The 18,074-nt window shown below is 46.8% G+C and overlaps 1 protein-coding gene across 12 annotated transcripts in view; it reads right to left on the bottom strand.

Moving 5' to 3' along the window:
• nfixb (nuclear factor I/Xb) overlaps positions 1-18,074 on the bottom strand; it is a 135,087-nt gene that overhangs the window by 76,309 nt on the left and 40,704 nt on the right. For 6 of the 12 annotated variants that reach the window (XM_076082895.1, XM_076082896.1, XM_076082912.1 and 3 more), the window contains one exon: positions 9,349-9,880. In XM_076082895.1, coding sequence (XP_075939010.1) covers positions 9,349-9,880 — 532 coding nt within the window. The other 6 variants (XM_076082894.1, XM_076082899.1, XM_076082901.1 and 3 more) reach the window with 3 other exon arrangements.

The raw sequence follows: 18,074 nt of genomic DNA, 5'->3' as shown, positions 1-18,074 counted from the left end.
CTGTGAAACAGCAGCAGTGTCAGCCATCTTTAGTTCACTGGGATGATCGTGACCCTCACCATCAGGCTCTCCCCATGTATCTGCCAGGACTGTGGAGTTTGAATCCACGCCCAAAGACGAAATCTTACAGTCCATCAGAGTGGGGAAAAAACGAATTGTATCACAAACAGAAACCCTGGCCTTGGAGTAATCACATTAGCCTGTGTTTTTAGGCCGTGATGGAGGGAAACCCCCGTTGGATGTAGGTAGTGGGGATAATGGGATCATTCCTGATGCTTTTCGGTGTGAATGGTATCTCGTTAGGGCCCGTTGTTACAGCCAGGCCAGAGGGGAAAGTGAACTCGGATGAAAAGAACAGAAACAATAAAAGGGGAAAAAAAAGAAAGAAAGAGTGGATCAGAGATGCTCTCAGGGCCAAAACCGCAGATAAAAATCTAACCGCAGAATGAAGGCCAGATTGCTCTAATTCACTGTCATCTCCAGTATTTTTTTCTGCACAGAGGGAGAGAGCGGGACAGAGTGTGGGCCCCTATCCTCCCTCCTTCCCTCCGCGTCCGCCCACACCACACCACACTCCTCCGTTCAGATTTACCGCTCTTAAATTGTTTGCCCTCTGCTTTTAATGGCCATCTCTAGATCACCGGCTCTTAAAATAAACACAGGAGCTTGGATTACCTTCTCTATCACCATTCCGCTGAAGCAGAACGTACTCGCAGGGACCATGCCTCTCTCTCTCTCTCTCTGTGTCTCTCTCCCTCTCTCTCTCTGTGTCTCTCTCTCTCTCTCCCTCTCTTTACATGTATTCTTGGTGCGCTCCCCCTGTACGTTTGGGTTGCTGGAGGAGAGCCTTAGCATTGAAGCCGAGCGGGCAGAAGAATGGAAACTCAAGTGGGGGGCAGAAGCCGGGTGGTCCCGCGTCTAATAATACACCGATCAGACGTTACCACACAAAGGGCAAATAGCAGAGTAGATCAGCTCCATCGCTGCTGCTGCTGCTGGGAGACCAGAGAGAGTAAAACACCTAAGAGGTATAAATCGGAAAATTTAGACCCTACAACTTCCCGATTTCAAAATAAATTGCAGATGATTTCTGAGCGACAGATTGCGTCCAGTCGAGGACCAGCGAGGGGGGCCCAGTTGAGGCCCGGTTCACCTTCCCTCCGAGGCCTGCAGCAGGACAGCTGGGTCACATCAGAGCATGCGTGTAATTGTGGCACGTTTGCTTCCTAAAAGTGGTCGCGTCTCCTCGCGTGTCGTCAGGCATCAGGTGTGACGGGGGGGTTGGGGGTTCAGGTGCCCGGGCGAGTCCGGAGAGGACGCTCATGTGCTCCGCTGCAGACCGCGTTTGTTGTCGCTCGGCCTGCTTCCGAGGCGCACATGAGCGGACACGCGGAGGCGAGCAAAACACCTAAAAAGCAGACTTCACACGCTCCGCTCCTGCATTGTGGACTTGAAGAGAAGCCGCATGGGGACGCAGGCTTAATCTTTGCGGAGGGGGGGAAAAAAAAGCGGACTGCATTTGAAAAATGAAACAGGAAGGGGATGCAGGCTCGTGTTTATGGACGATAACAATTTCAGTCGGCCAGCTCGCGAGCAACGATTGTATTAGTATGCGGATACAGAGTGCTGTGACCTCGCCCTTTCCCATAGCACACCTTTATAGACCGCACTGAGAGGGATTGGGGAGTGATGCAAATATGCAGAACTTTTTCAATAAAAAGGGTTTTGCAGGCAGAGGTCCTGTTGACCCAGAGCAGCACTCTGCACACTGTAGTGTACGCACAACGTGATAGGTCGATGCCTTTAAAGCTCAGAAAAATCAACCTCATTCTGGACAAAAAAGGCGTGTCTTATTCACGCGTGATATTCACATTCAGTGTGAACTGATGACGCGTTTCAGAAGACGGGTGGACTGAGCATTACCTCTGTTTGGGGCTACAACAAACTGTCATGCTCTATATCTGTGTGGTGCTCTCGGGACTTATTACGTAGCTCCACTCTTGCAAAATCCCAAATATGTATGTTTGTATTTCTATCTGTTGTTAAAAACAGGAAGTTTGACCTCCATGTGTGGATCAACACTGTGTAGGAGGACGGACTGTACTCCTATTAGTCAAAAGGAGCAGACAAAGGGAATATCGGACTTCGTACAACGCCAATGTAACGTCAAACGTGAACTACTTCCTTCCACATCACCTTCATCACATGTGCGAGAGGGTCAGCACGTTAATGCGTTTCTACCTATCAGGGTTTTAAAGAAGGTTGTGAGAAAAGCAGATAAACATTCGAAGAGAAAACAGATTTTACAAACAGGTTATATTGTATACAGCGGGGGTCTAATGTTTGATCTCACAGGCTGCCCTGCTCTGTAAATGATGAATTATATCTGAGCGACTTCTTAGCTTAGAGGATAACACTCCTGCGTAAGCCCCCTGGACTGAACTACGCCCGACAAAATGTGAGAATAACTTCAATATTGGCTCTAAAGCTACAATTTGACTTTTTCATATGACTCACTTGGTCCACGTCCAATATATATATATACGAATACATCCAGAAGGAGTATAGCGACACGCAAAGGAATTCTAACATCCTTCTTTTTCCTCAAAGAAACACAGACGCCTCCTTTGAAATATGAAAAACCCATTGACTTACAGTTAGCACGTAGCGGCTAGCTGTGACGGCACTTTGTTTACGCACGGACAAACCCAACCGGCTCCACCGGGCTGCGATGCCCTCTACGGAGCGGATTCCTCTGGCAGAGCTCGGTGCTCCTGTTGCCCCCCCACGGAAACGGGGTGCCGCCGACACTGCCTGGATGTCACCCAGGAGAGGTGGCCATGGCAACACTATTCTACCCATTTACACGCTGGAGCGTGATCGCTTCTTTGTGAGGTTTAAGTCGACAACAAGTCCCCCCCCCAGGACATAACCATACCAAATGTAGATAGCTGTAATGTTGGACATGTGTTATTCAGATCGACAAATCCCAAACAAACAAGAGCAATTTCACAAACTTCTCTCCCCGTAATCTTTTCCATATTTCTACCGCTCACCAGGGAGGGAGGGAGGGGGGAAAGAGAGAGAGAGAGAGGGGGGAGAGAGAGAGAGAGAGAGAGAAAAAACGGGTTGTTTTTCTATCTTTTATGAAATTTATGCGCCGAAGCTGCCAATAACAATTCAAATGAGTCGGAAATAAAGCACGGTAGAGTTGAGCGCTCGACAGTTGACGGGTATAATGAGAAGCAAGGCGGACGTGTCAGGTGACTGTTTTTTGTTGTTGTTGTTTTTAAAGCTGGACATTGCCCCGCCCCAAAATAGTGTCCTCGGAGGACGTGTGAAGAGACCTGAGTGAAGAGGGGGGGGAGCTAAAGAAGAAGAAAGAAAAGAAAAAGTCCAAATCAGCTGGAAAAACAAAGGACTCTGGACTTCTTTCTAAAGCTACAGGAAGCTGTTGTGGTTCTTATTGCCGTCAAGTCTTCCTAAACACGCCTCCTTTATTCTCTCCAACGGTTCGCTCAAAGTGTAAATCCCTCTCGACGCTTCTTTGTTCCCGTCAGAGCGTTTATTCTGTTGATTTCCAATTAATTGGAACATTTTTGCCGGCAAACACGGAAGTGGACGCGTCAGCGCCCGGTTAACAACCCGCCCAGAAGTGGAGTGTTAGTGATGACGACGGAAACATTAAACACATCACACACACAAGTGTGGAGAGACAGAGAAGCTCAATTTACCATTAAATAAGTAAAGAACAAAACAATGCAAAAGCATAAAGGAAGGAGAGTTGCACCACTGAGAACAGAGACCCCCCCCCCCCCGCGACCCCATACATTCACTCTTGTTATTTCAAGGGGAACAAAAGCGGGGGCTCTCGAGGTCATGGGTGGATCCATGCAAAAGGGAAGAAAGGAGTCCTGCTCCTGGTCCGGGTGCTGAATAGGGGCCTTTCACACTCAGAGGGGCCTGTTTGCTCTCCCTCAATAATGGCTCTAATTTTATGATCATTATTGAGTAATTCCATCCGAAGCCCCCCCGCGCCCCGGCGTTTAACGCTTCCTCCCGTCACTCACGGCACCTCGGCCTTGTCCCGCACACGTTAAACCCATCAGTACCTTTACTCTGCTCTGCCTGTACAAACAACCCACGAAGAAGATGTCAAACGGAAGACAAAAGGGCAGAAATTTGAGTCACGTAGAAAGAGAAATTCATTCAGCGTTGTTCATTTGACAGGATTTTATTTTTATATTTTAGGGGTGGGAGGGGAGGGTGGGGGGGTCCACATGTGGAATCGTTCTCTCCTCGGATTGGAGAGGAGCAGCGCTTCATCTTCCATTTTGTTTTGGACCTGCATCCACAGCAGCACCATCACACCGAGTAACAGCATTCGCTCTGCTTATAAAAGAAGCCGGTGGAAAATATTTTGAAGGAACAAAAAAAAAGAAGGAACAGCGGTCTGGTAAAACGATAGCTGCTTTATTCCAACGCGGCTCCACACAACTCGGAATGAAGCTCGCTTTTTCGGGGCGAAAAATTTAAAACAATCCATAGGAGTGGATGTAAGGGGCGCAAGGGGACGAGCAGAGGGGAAGAGGTGTTAAGCGAAAAAACGTGGATATATGGGGGGGGGGGGGGGGGGGGGGGGAAATTAGAGAGAAAGAAAAGGATCAGAAGGAGAGAAGTTGGCAGAGACTGTGTCGGTTTGAAAAAAGCTGGCACTTCCTAAACGGAGCTGCAGCTCCGGGTGCCGAGCGCTGCCAACCAGCCCCACCAGCCTGAATCTGTGCCCCCCCCCCCCCTCTCTTTGTTTCCGCCGTGGCATTCTGCATCATCCCCATTCTCCACTTTATATCAGCGCTCAGTATAACTCCAGCAGCACTGACTGACATTTATTACCATCAAATGAGACAATAAGGCGAACACATTTAAAAAAAGGTTTTCATTATTAGCGTTCATTTCAAGGATTTGATTTTGAATGTGAGAGGATTTTTTGTGTATGAATGTTTTGTTTTAATTTGAGACGTTTTTAAAATAAAACAGAAAAAGCCACAAGGAGGGGGGGACGGGGGGGCAGCCTCCCTCTGCGCTCTGCTCCACCGGACCGAGGTGCGGGGTCGGACCGGTCCAGTAAAAGAGATGCTTTTGCTGTCCTCTCTCTCTCTCTCTCTCTCTCTCTCTCTCTCTCTCTCTCTCTCTCTCTCTCTCTCTCTCTCTCTCTCTCTCTCTCTCTCTCGCCTGAGATGCGTATGTTTTTAAGGGACGGACGGATTTCCGGCCTGGCGCCTGTACTGGTCATGCAAATTTGCACGCTGAAACCGGACCAAAAAAATATAAACGTACAAAGGAACCGGAGGGAAAATGTGCTCCTGTTTTGTCGGAGAAAATCCATTCAGGAACACATTCAAATAAATGCATTTTGATTTTCCTGCGTGCGTTTGCTGTATTCATTCATGTTGTAATGCGTATAATTAAGCAAATGAGAATCAAATACATTTCTCTTTGTTAAATGTCAGTATAACAAAAAAAAAAGGTGAACTGAGCTGAGCTGCTAAATTGCTAAAGAGACACCACCGCGTTTATTTATTAACCTTAATTACACAAAATAATTAAAAATCACTGTACAGTGAAATTGGGAAATAAAGCTAATCCATGTCGCCACAATGGGCACTTTCTGGTACGGGGCCCTTCTTCTCTTTGCAGAGCTCAGACCTGACCGTTGTTTCAAATTAGACTTAATTCAATCATATACTCGGTCTTTTGTGCATCTCTCCCAGTATTATTCACTAAACTGGATAATTAGAGCGAGTAGGGAGCGGGTTGGCCCGCTATCGAGAGCTGCTCAGCGGTCGGACCTAGAGAGAGGTGCAGAGCTGAGAGAGAAGTAAAGGTCAGCGTAGCGGCTCGGCTCTCTTTCACCAGATTCATTTGGAAGCTTCCGATCATACTGGAATAATCTGATTACCAGCGGTTCCTCAGACACTCCGCTTTTCTTTTCTCTTTCCCTCCGTCTACGACACACACACAGAAAAATAACAACTGGAAACACTGGAGGTTGTGTAAAATGACTGACGCTGTCCCGTCAAACTTTACTGGACGCATTATTTATCAAACGACAACAAAAGGCGTAAGAACGTTTTCTGTTGACAAGTATCGGACCTGTTTTTACACACACACACACACACACACACACACACACACACACACACACACACACACACACACACACACACACACACCGGATGCATGCGGCTCCCTCGGCGCCGGCGCTCCCTCTCGTCGGCCCGGGTTACGGACCCCGGTGCCAGAACGAGGGAGCTTTAACTTTTCTTCTTCTTTTTTTAATCATTACGATTGTCTCTTTTCTTCCGACTGCAAAACACTCAGCGCACTGACAGGAGGACATCACCTCCGTGCTGGTGTGATCTTATATTAAAACCTGTTTGGTCTCCTCTTCATTACGGGACTGCATCTGATAACGCCGCCTCCCTTTAGAAGCTCAGGATATTGGGCGAGCCAGATGAGATGTGCGTTTGATGGATTGGAAGCCTCCCCGTCGACTCCCGTCTTTGTTCGCCTCTATTAATAAAAAGATATTCTGGCGGCCGATTGTGATGTCGGGACTACTGGTAAAAAAAAAACGCCGCCGTCGAGGAAAAATACGGAGCACACTTCTCGAAAAACACGACCCGATCTGGGGGTCTCTAGGTGGAGGAGGGGTCGCGGCAGCCAACTGGCGAGCCGGACTTTAGTTTAGGACAGACGTGTGATCAAACTCACCCACACCTCTCTCTCTTATCTCCATCACATCCTGAACCATTACCGTCGTCATCGAAAATGATAAAGTGATCTGTGTGTGCGTGCGTGTGTGTGTGTGTGTGTGTGTGTGTGTGTGTGCGGCCAGGTATCTGTCCAAACAACATTTTTGGTTTTGGGACCTCGCTTTCGCAGCTGCAGAGCGGGAGCGCAGATCAGAGCCGAGTGGCTGTGAGCGGTCCCGGGGCCCCGAGTCTATAATTGGACAAAAGCAGAGACACATACTGTACTGTGGAGGAAGCAGAAACAGGGGAGTGGGCTGGGGGGGGGGATCTCCTGTCAATCACGCCCCTTGCAGCTGGCGACAGTGACATCAGCGAGGACGAGAGAGAGAGAGAGAGAGAGAACTGAAGCGCCGCAGCGGGAACAGTGGGGGAGGAGGGGGGGCGAGGCGGCCGCGGTCCAACCATCGGCTGGCGACCGACAGCTTCCGCCAAAGACACAGACACCCTGGAAAAGGGGAGCTAAGAATAAAGCTGTAACGCTGCCACCCCCCAAAGGTTAGAGCCAGTGACTGCCCTTCTGTAAACTCTGGTTAACCCCACACTGCCTCCCGCTACACAGAGCAGCTTTAAACAAGAGCACGTTTCTGTTGTTTATTCTCGGTTAGTTCCTGATGTCGTCTCCAAAGCGCTACTTCATTTACGGCGGACCACAAGCCTTTTTTTTCATTTTAAAAAACACGCTTATTGACGACTCTCGACTGGGAAAAACATATTTTGAAAAACATATTTTGAAACAGACTCATGTAAGAATGCTCACATATGTGCAAAAAAAGAAGCACAAACGTCAGTCAGATGAAGGCCAGTGCAGCGTTCGTGTTGGGGGGGCGAGCGGCTGCTGGATTCTGGCACACAGTGGACAAAAAAAAGAAGAAAAGAAATGGAGGCTTTACTCCGAGGGGCACCAGGCCGCCGCGCAGGGAGCTAATCTGAGCCACGGTTTTTCGCCACGCCGCATTGTGGGACGGGAAGGGGAGGCCCCTGGGGGGGGGGGGGGGGGGGGGGGGGTTTCGTCACATGGGAAAAGTACTGAGGTCCTGTAGCTGGAGACCCAGGACGACACACCTGACTCGACCTGCTGACACCAGACACAGACCGGCTGCTGTCGAGCAGCTTCACGGTGAAAAAAGGCAAAACATATATTTGCACGTTCTATTTGTTTCTATTGTAAATGAGCACATTTGAAGGATTCGTGTTGTGTAAATATGATTAAAAATAATCACACTGAACAGCTACACATGAGAGCCACTGTTTGCCCGACACACAGCACCCCCGATACACCGTCAACAGCTGGTTCACTGGATTAAAAGCCACCTTTTAATTATTTCATTATTTTAAACAGAATCACATGACACACTGCACACCTCCAACAACTATTTAAGTGGATTTTTAGGCAATGAATAATAATTAATATAGAATTTTAGTAGCTTAAAATGATGAAATATTATATTTTTGTTTTATATCAGAAGAGTTTCTTTCCTTTTTTTTTTGCAAAAAAACAAAACACAGTTAATTATTTTATATTAATATTTTTAATTTAGTGTTGCTATTTGGTAATAGAAAAGCATAAATTAAGTATGAAATTAAATGTGAGTATTAATATCTATTTGTTTCCTAACAAACAGAAATATTCCCACCTTTCCTATCGACGGTGCCAACGTGCCCTCAGCAGAACACAGGCAGCTTTGTGTCCACATGACACAGAAATATTTTCGCCGCCTCTATTTTAACTTTAAGGCCACAGCAGGAAACACGTGTGCCGAATATGGAAAAGCAAAACATCTCATGAACAAAAACCGCGCCGCCGCAGACGAAAAGGTCTCAACTGTGTGTGTGTGTGTGTGTGTGTGTGTGTGTGTGTGTGTGTGTGTGTGTGTGTGTGGAGAGGCCGAGGCTGCAGACTCTCGCTGCCCCCTAAACTACCTGGGACCGAGCCAGCTGTCACTGAACTCCAGACCACCACACACACACACACACTTGCCATAGATACACACCAATCTCACAATAACACACACATGGATACCAAACACATGACCTACACACACACGTATACACATGCATGCACACACACACAGAGATAAACAGGCTCGCAGATGCTTTTGTTTACCCATGTCACCAGAAAACATGCACATTTGGATTTGGACAAATTTGCGCACAAATACTTGAACAAATGTACCAACGCAAACAGATCTCGAGGCAAACAAAGGTTTTAAGCCCGGCTGCCGAATTCTCCGAATATCTTTAAAACCAGATAGAAACTGTAGTCTATTTATTTATTTATTTTTAAAGATGATCCTGCGCAGACTGTCACGTTAAATGTCACGTTATCGCTGCCCTGACGGCGCACATCAAAAGCCTGGCACTGGTTCTTAGTGAAGGGGAGGGGGTCTAATCTGTGACTCACATGCCAAAGTGTGTGGGACACGTAGCACACCGACCGACCCGTGTGTGTGTGTGTGTGTGCGTACCAATGGACAAATTCCCCAGGGGACGTGTGTGTTTGCGGTGTGGGTAGGGTGCACAGTAACACACATACCTGGCGAGTGGACGAAGTAGGCCAGGTAGAGGTCCAGCTCCTTGACCGCCACTCCGATGTGGTGCGGCTGCACGCACAGGCCGTGGTTGGAGCACTGGGGCGACTTGATCAGCCGCTCGCCGTCCGTGCTCTCCAGGGGGCTGCCCTTGAACAGGATGACCATCACCAGGTCCAGCCGCCACACCTTGTCGGCCTGGCGGAGGCAGTCGATGCGGCGGATCTTGCCCTTCTGGTCGGGGTTGGACAGCACGCAGCAGGGGGGCTTCTTCCCCGTGATGGTGAGCACAAAGTCCTCGCGGAACTCCGGCCGGATGTCCTTGCGGAGCTTGGCCAGCAGGCGCGAGGCCCACTTCTGCTTGATCTCCGGCTTCTCGCCGAGCAGCTCGTCCTTCACCGCGCGCTCCTCGTCCTTGGTCATCCTCTTCTCGTGCTTCTTGAAGTACTTGCGCTTGCGGGCCTGCAGGTTGAACCAGGTGTAGGAGAAGGCACGGACATGGGGGAGGAGGGCCTCGATGAAGGGATGAAATTCATCCTGATAGGGGGGCAGAGAGGGAGAGAGGGAGAGAGGGAGAGAGAGAGAGAGAGAGAGACGTGTGTTGTTAGGAGGCTGGAAACAAGGCTTTTAATTTGAAAATCACTCAAATAAAGCTGTGAAAACATTGAGACAATATTAAATGGAAAAAGAGGCAAAAGACTAATTGGGAAAATGTAACAAAATATATGAAAATAGAGTGATTATATTGTCGGCAAAATTACATGTTAATTACAATATACTAAAATATCAACAAAAAAAAATGAAAAGGCAATTCAAATAAATATAAAAAATGTAGAAATATTACTACCTATAATAAAGAAATATCAATAAATACGCAGCAATATACAAGAAATCTCAACTGTAAAATTAAAAGCCTCCTTTTTCATAAATAAACACCAAAACATTCAAGACAACAAACAACAACAACAAAAGCACAAATTCTAATCCAAAGGCAACAGAAAAGCTGAGCCAAGTTGCGCTCCCTGTTTTCTGCCGCAAGGAGAAGAAGAAGAAGAAGAAGAAGAAGAAGAAGAAGAAGAAGAAGAAGAAGAAGAAGAAGAAGAAGAAAAAAAAAGTTATTCCGCCGCACCGTAATACCTTCACTACATATCTCTGGGCAACAAAGCCCAGATCTCGCCACAGTGCTCCCGTGCCAGGGTTGCCACACACCGGTCGCTCACCGCCGCCAAGCTTTGCCGCCACGAGACCGCTGTTGAAATGTGCAGCTAAGAGATCAGCCATACCATGTCCTATCTCTCTCTGCTATGCATGCAAAGGGGGAGCTCCAACCAGACTCACATTTCCACAACAAACTGAAAGCAGACAGAAATCACCACAGAAAACCACAGTGTGCTAGAGGAAGACAGACGGCCTGGTAGTTACCATTTTGCACTCTCATCATAAATTTGGCACAGCGTTTAAAGTGAAAAAAAAATCTCCTGCACCAGTTTTTTTTTTTTTTTCTTCTTCTTTCCTCCCGCGCTCCCCAATGTAAAGCAAACGCTGGTTTGGCAGGCTGTGGAAAGTTAGTAGATGAGGGGGGGGGGGGGGGTTGTAAAAAAATAAATAAATAATAATTAGCAGAATATGCTGCTCACTAAAAACAGTGGGCCAAAATTTAAAAAAACACCAAAAACAAGAGTTTAAGGAAGACCACAGCCAGCAAAAAAACAAGAAAAAGTACAAATATTGTCAAATAAAAAAAGAAATGTAAAATAAAATCAACAACGGGGATAGATGCACTTGTAAACTGTCCTTTGTGCTTCCCCCCCAAAAAATGAAAAAAAGAACCTTGAACAAAAAAAAAAAAATCCTTGGCAAAGTGTGGTGTCTGTTCTGATCCCTGGGCCGCGGCGGCACAAGACTCACGCACACACACTCACACACACTCTCTCACACACACACTCGCGCGTGCGTGCACAGATGGGGGGGCCAGCGAGAGCAGAGCACAGAGAAGGGAGGACGAGAAGGAAAAAAAAAAAACAGAAAAAATAGAGAGCCGAATCAATGTTGGACGAGCGCATGCGACCGCTGGCAGAGCCGAGTGCTGCTTCTTTTTTTCCCCTTTTCTCTCCAACTCTCTCTCTCTCTCTCTCTCTCTCTCCGTTTCTCGCTCGCCGTCTCTCGTCCTCTCCGCGTTCTTTTCCCCGACCATTGCTTGAGCCTTTGCCAAGCGCGAGTAGGGCCCACCTATTTGGCAACCAGACGCCTGTAGCCCAGCCAATGCGTTAGCTTCAAGAGCTGAAAGGGAGGGAAAAGAGAAAGGAGGGAGGGAGGGGGTGGCGTAGCGGCAATGATAGGGAGAGAGTGAGAGGGGGGGGGGCGAGAGAGCAGGTGGGAGTGTAGGAGAGCAGCCTCATCCCGACGCCGCGCAATTTGCCAAATCGACAAGTTCCACTCTGACACGGAGGCAAAGTTCAAGGGAGCAAGTCGTCTCCTGCACCAATCCCCCAGCAGCCTGCCTCCATCTTTACCATGGCCGCCGTCGCCTCCCCCCTCCTCTCCGTCTCTCCCTCCACCCCTTCTCTCCCTGCTTGCATAATGCCACCTTGGCAGAGGATGGCAAAGAGAGGACACGCAGCTTCAAGAATCCCTCCAGACCCCACCGCCGGCAGCTGCTCACAGGTTTTTTTTTTTTTTTTACCACAGCAAACAAAAGAGGGTGAAACAAACCCGGGGCGGCCGCACTCCTCCGACCGTGCACAGCAACACAAAATCAATGACGGGATGATTCAGAAGCAGGAAATGGTTAGAAGGGTTTCAAGGGGGAAAACCTGGATTCGCCTGCGCTGCTAAAGCAGCAGATAAATGGTCAGCGGGAATAAAAAACAAATCTGCCCTGCACCCTTCCCTCATGGCGAGGGCTTTTTGGGGCGCCGGCGGCTGCCGTGTTGGCTCGTCGTGGCGGCACTGTCATTCAGAGTGGCACCTGCTCCGCAAAATAACAGCTAGTCTGAAGGCAGAATCTGAATCTGGGGAAGGAGGCTTGTGACGGAAAAAATAAACATAAAAAGATGGCGTATTTAGAAATGTTAGTTCATGTGCTCAGCCAAACGAATTGTCGATTCATCGTTTTGAAGCTCGAGCCTCTCAGCTGTGATGATGAAACCGGGGATCTTTTGGGCAATTCAAACAAACGTTAGGAATCTGGAAAATCATAAAAGGGTTTTTTTTGTGCCGTCTGGCACTTTTACCGATTAATCGAGACGGCGATCGACAGATGACGAAAAACGTCCTGAATGAATATTTGAGTGTTTTCGCACATTCTAATTCACAAATTCTGCCCCAGCTCTTCAAGAAGACAGGGTGCACATCTTGTAAATTATGACAGAGGTTATTACTGGCGTTCTCGTGTAACAAAACAAAAGGCAGAGGTTCTCTCACTAACAGACATCACGGCCTCCGCTCCCATCAACAGCGACGTGCCTCAGCTTCATCTTCCGGCCATCAGCCTGATGAAACGCCCCCCCCCCCCCATCATCTGTTAACACAGTGAAGGACCGCACACCTCCGCGCTCGTCCCCGCTTTTGTGTGTCATCGGCCGTGGTTAGATAAAAGCAACAATAAGAAAAGCCGTTCACCAATCTCATTGTGGTGTGTGTAGGTGTGTGTGTGAGAGAAATATGGCTTCAGAGTTAAATATATTTCCCATCACCACCTGCGACAAAACCAAATCCGGAAACTAAACTGGCACTTGAATGTGATTCATGCTTTTCAGTAAAAAGAAATAAAAAGAAGTCTGTCTGCGTGACCCTGCCAAAATGCAAATTAACCAGCATTCAAATGTCACTGGAATTTCACTCCAAGGGGGGTTAAGTCATTTTCCTTAGCTATGCTATTTGCCTTCCACGGGCTGAAAAACAAGAGGAATAAATCCAGGAATAACTGTTTTGCAGATTATTTTCGAACTGCAGCTGGAGAACATACAAACGAGCCTTTCAATGTGTCGTGGGTTAGCTAACTGTAGAGTAGCATGTCTGCGCTATCAGCTGCGCCTCACGAGGCCCGTGTTGGGTTCAGGTCGCTGTATTGTAATGAACGCTTATTTACTTTATGGAGCACACATAAACCATGATGGAAGGTGTATGTCAGTTAATCTTCTTACCTGAAAATTAAATTAAGCCCAAGCGCGCGTGGCCTTTAGCTTCTAATTGGGGTTTAATATCAATTAGCAGCCGGAGCGGACGGTGTGTTTTTTTTTTTAAACTTCCTGATTAATTTTTTTTTTTTTTACAGCGGCGCGAATATCTGACGAGCGCGAGCTTCCGGTGGGTTTCATCTGTTCACCTTAAAAGCCCCGTTAAATAAAAACTGCATCCACTGTGCACGTGTACATTATGGGTCACATTTCAGGCCTGGGAATTAAAAAAAACAGACAAACAATCCCTGCGTGAGTCTCTCTAATTGACCGCCCGAATTAAAGTCCTGGATTATTTTTCCACCAACATGTTTTTGTTTTTTTCTGGCTAATTCTCTCAAATAGCAGACTCCGTTAATATGACGGAAAAACTCAGCCAAATCAATTAAAAATGCACCGTCACTTTTTCCTCCCCCCTCCCCGCCTCTCCCTTCTCAGAGGGCACTTGAAATATACTCCAAAAAAATAAAAAAGTAAAGCCATCATCGACGGAGTCTGCCAGCAATATAACATGGAAATGAAAAAAAAAGAAAAGACGAGCTGGCATTCCCGCAAGCGACACGATTGTGCTAAACCGTTACTAAAACCCGACGTCAATTAATACAGGGAGAGGAGTCCCAAAATACATGGAAATATGTAGTGGAAACGTTGTGTGAGGAGTCAAATGAACGAGCTTCCCTGAGAGGCCCTGAATGACCCAGATCACTGCTGTGAAACATGTGAAATATCATGGATGCTGGAGCCTGGATACATCTTAATCTCTAAAGTATTATTATTTTTTTAATAACTAAAAAAATCAAAGTCTGTCCATCTAAAAATAAAAAATAAAACGTAAATATTAAAACGTGTGCTTTGATATTTTCATAATTATTGATATCTAAGCCCCCCCCCCCTTTCCGTTGCAAAAGCGTTGATTTAAATTTTAAAAACGTGCTACATAAAAGACTCATCTGAATTCAAACAGGCTATGACAAGACAAAAGAAATGATTTTGAAGTCCTTTTTTTTTTAATTCTCCCCACGTCTGACCGAGACTGCGGAGTTGGCTGCCAACTTCAGATTAACTCTTTCAGCGAGGAGAGAAAAGGCTCTTTACTCTGGAAAAAAGAGGAGTTTGATTCATTAGTGCATCTGCTAAACCCTCCACAGAGAAGGGTCCACCGTTTACAATAGCTCTTATCTTTAGTTTTTTCTTCTTTTTCATGAATATCCCTAAATTGATACTATTTAGTTATTTGCTATTATTAACACTCAATAAATCAAAAATAGATCAAGAAACAATATCAACACATTTCAATTTTTACAATAATATATATTTTTTGTAATTTCCCAGCAATGTGGAACGCTGCAGGTCTACGTGAACGCCAATTATCAGAAAATACATGCTGCATGCTTCTATTCCATTTTCTCACACGTTTACATGTTGCAGATAAATGAATAAACATTCAGACTTGATAAACCTGCTAGCAGGGGGCCGTCCTGCCTGCCTACAAAGTGCATCTCTTTAACGAAAGGCAAATAAAATGCCTGCAATTAGAATTACAGAGCAATTAGAAGAATGCTTTTTTTTTTATTCGGGCCACCTCGTCTGGCTTTATGAGAAACAATGGAGGTGAAAGTGAGCTTTGCTCTAAAGTCCAAAATCCTAAAGCCAAATAATCAAAACTCTGGCACGGTGAAATGCGTTATTTTTGTTGTTGTTTTTCGTTCTGATAAATCTTTGGCTTCTGTGTTTTGTTTTCCGAACCAACATTGAAATGTTCCATCTCAATGATTTCAACCCTTTCGAATGCCCAGAATAGGAGTTTTCTCCATAACGTTGTACATATCTTTAACTTAATAAAAGTTAAACAAACTCGTGATGAGAGTCTCCTCCTCTTTCTGACCCATGATGCCCAGCAGCAGGCCTCTCGGCCCCGCTCTGGCCCCTGACCTCGCCCAGGCCTACACTCTGCATCTCGTCAGACCAATTAAACCATGGTCTGCATGACCCGAGGGCCTCCCAGGCAACCGTCCCCTTCATTAGCGCAGCTCTGTGCAGGTGGGGGCCCCGGCTCCGTCCTCTCCTGCCCCGGCCCGAGTGTCCCTGAACCCTGGACGGAGCCCGACGCCGGCTCCCCCTCTGACCTCCCGGCTCGGAGCCAGAGAGCAGGGGAGGGAGGTGGCGGAGGAGGAAGAGGAGGAGGAGGAGATTCAATCCTTCGCTGAAGAGTCCTATCCTGGATTCATCCAGATGGGCATATTTTATTAAAAACTGGTCTCATATCAATTTTTAAAGTTTCTACCATGGGAAAAAGCCATTTCGGGGATTTATATATCACAAGAGGTTTCATTCCTCCCAAAAAACTTGTTCCCCGATGCCCTAGAAAGCATGTCTTCTCTAGCTCGCTGTGGTTTCATACAGTCATCATGAACGTGCCTGCTGCGTGACCCTCCATTGTTATACAGTAATCACTCCTGTTAATCATTTAAAGACGGAAGAGATGGAAAAAAGTACCCAACACTCGCTGGAGTGGAGTGGAGTGATCCTCTTCCGAGTTTACAAACCGGCACGTTACTATGTGTGAAAAATCTGCAAGCAATTTGCGGTGGCTGCGTGCTAACGTGCCCGGGGTGTGTGTGTGTGTGGTGAGGGGGGGCTAAGGAAGAGGCACGCATGGCACATTCCTGTCCCACAAAAGGGGCTCCACTGCCTGGCTGCACAGCAAAACCCAACTGGGCTTTTCCGTCCTCTGGCTCTGGAGGTCCTGATTATCCCCCCCCCCTACGACTACCACCAACATGAGCTACATTTGTTTGACATGGAGGCCCGGTTCCATCAATACGCATCACTCACGTATTGCGCAACGTGTACATGAATTAACATGAGAAACACGGAAAGGGTTTTGTGTGCTGAAAAACAGAATAAAAATCATCTGTAAATGCTCTAGAAACATTGAGAAAGGAGATCACTTGAGGGCTGTTTTTAATTTTCTTTATGTGTTAGAGATTTAATAAAACAATGTCTGTTCCTGCATGAGAACACATGTTGAGACGGATCCTCCTGGATGCAGTTGACAGTATTGATGAGCGCTGTGGTGGTGGGGGAGGGGCGGAGGAACTTGCCGGCGTACATCCTGCCCAAACTTAACGCGGCACGTGATAATTGCGCGCTTGCGTGTCGACTACGAAATCAAGGTGTGCACACACACACACACATACACACGCACACACACGCGCACACAGTTACGCCGTCGAGAAGGAATGTGCTGCTGGATGAAGGAACCCGCCCTAACGCGTGTGTGCATGTGAGTGAGTGGGCCGTGCCCGGGCAGGCCGACTCGGCACCACAGTCAGCCATGACTGGAGTGTTTTTCTCACCGTGCCAGCCAAACAGACTACTACTGCTCACTCTGCTGCCAGTGCGGGCTGAGTAACGGCGATACTACTGACTGGACCACGATGTGGTGTCCTGTTATTGGTGTCTTTGCCTCGACTTTACGTATCACGCTCATTTCCAGGGTCATAGTTTTTTTCTGGGTTTCTACTAGAACATGTTTACATGCTTTAAAACATGTTTACATGCTTTAATGTTTATAAAAAACAAGTCTTTATTAGCCATAGAAATTAAATAGAAGTAGAAGGGACATTCCCATTCAAATAAACGTAGCGGAACGGTCAGAGCGGCGGCCATTTTTATGTGTGCTGTTGCCATTGCGACCATTGTAGCGGGCTAACTTACGTATAAACTAGGCTCACTGAGGTGAGCTTTTGCAGTAACGACTAATATGAGCAGAGGAGTTGTAGCGTTATGAGGTATAGAGAGTCAGAGTAAAATTATTATTCTTCATCCTCACACTATTAGTCACTTGTAGGAAAGATCATTGCCATCATCAGCTGAGTGACAATTTTGTTTGAATGTGGAATTAGCTAGCTACAAGTTAGCCGAACTAGTTAGCTAGAACTAGCTGACAGCTGGTTAGTTAGCTAGCTTACTATCTTTAATACTACACTGGTTACAGAAAATAAGCCAAACAGCAGGCTGGTGGCCAGCGGCAGGGCCGGGTATAACGGACCCTCGGTATTAAGCTACCTAACATTAGCTATCTAGCTAGGCATCCGTCTCGGAAGCTGCATCCCCGCTTCTTCCCAGCGAGCAGCAACGCTTTACGGACCCACTTGACGTGCGTTGTCACCATCACAACTAACAAGAATCGCCATTTTCTTTTGTACTAGTCAAATGACCTTGGAAAACAGTTCAATGCCCGTTCTCCGATTCTATTTCTATAGTTTTAGCACATTTCAACAGTATTGCGTTGCTAGGCAATAGCTGTTTACTTCCTGCCAGCTGATGTCACTCCCATACACTGCAACCGGAATAAACTCTAAAACATTTGAAACTGAAATTGTCTATATATTGTATAGTTGTGACATCCCAACGGTACGGAAATCCTGACGGGCACAGTTTCTGAATACAATTGAGCATTTTGATACTTTCACATAATTTATCTCGCACTTAGACCAGCTTTATAATTGTAAAAAAAGACAGACCTTTTACAATATGGGGGCCTTCAA

Source organism: Anarhichas minor, unplaced genomic scaffold (assembly GCF_050575085.1).
Source record: "Anarhichas minor isolate MPS153535 unplaced genomic scaffold, ASM5057508v1 ptg000007l, whole genome shotgun sequence".
NCBI lineage: Eukaryota > Metazoa > Chordata > Actinopteri > Perciformes > Anarhichadidae > Anarhichas > Anarhichas minor.
Note: the sequence above shows the minus strand (reverse complement) of the source record. Positions and strands in the feature narration are given on the sequence as shown.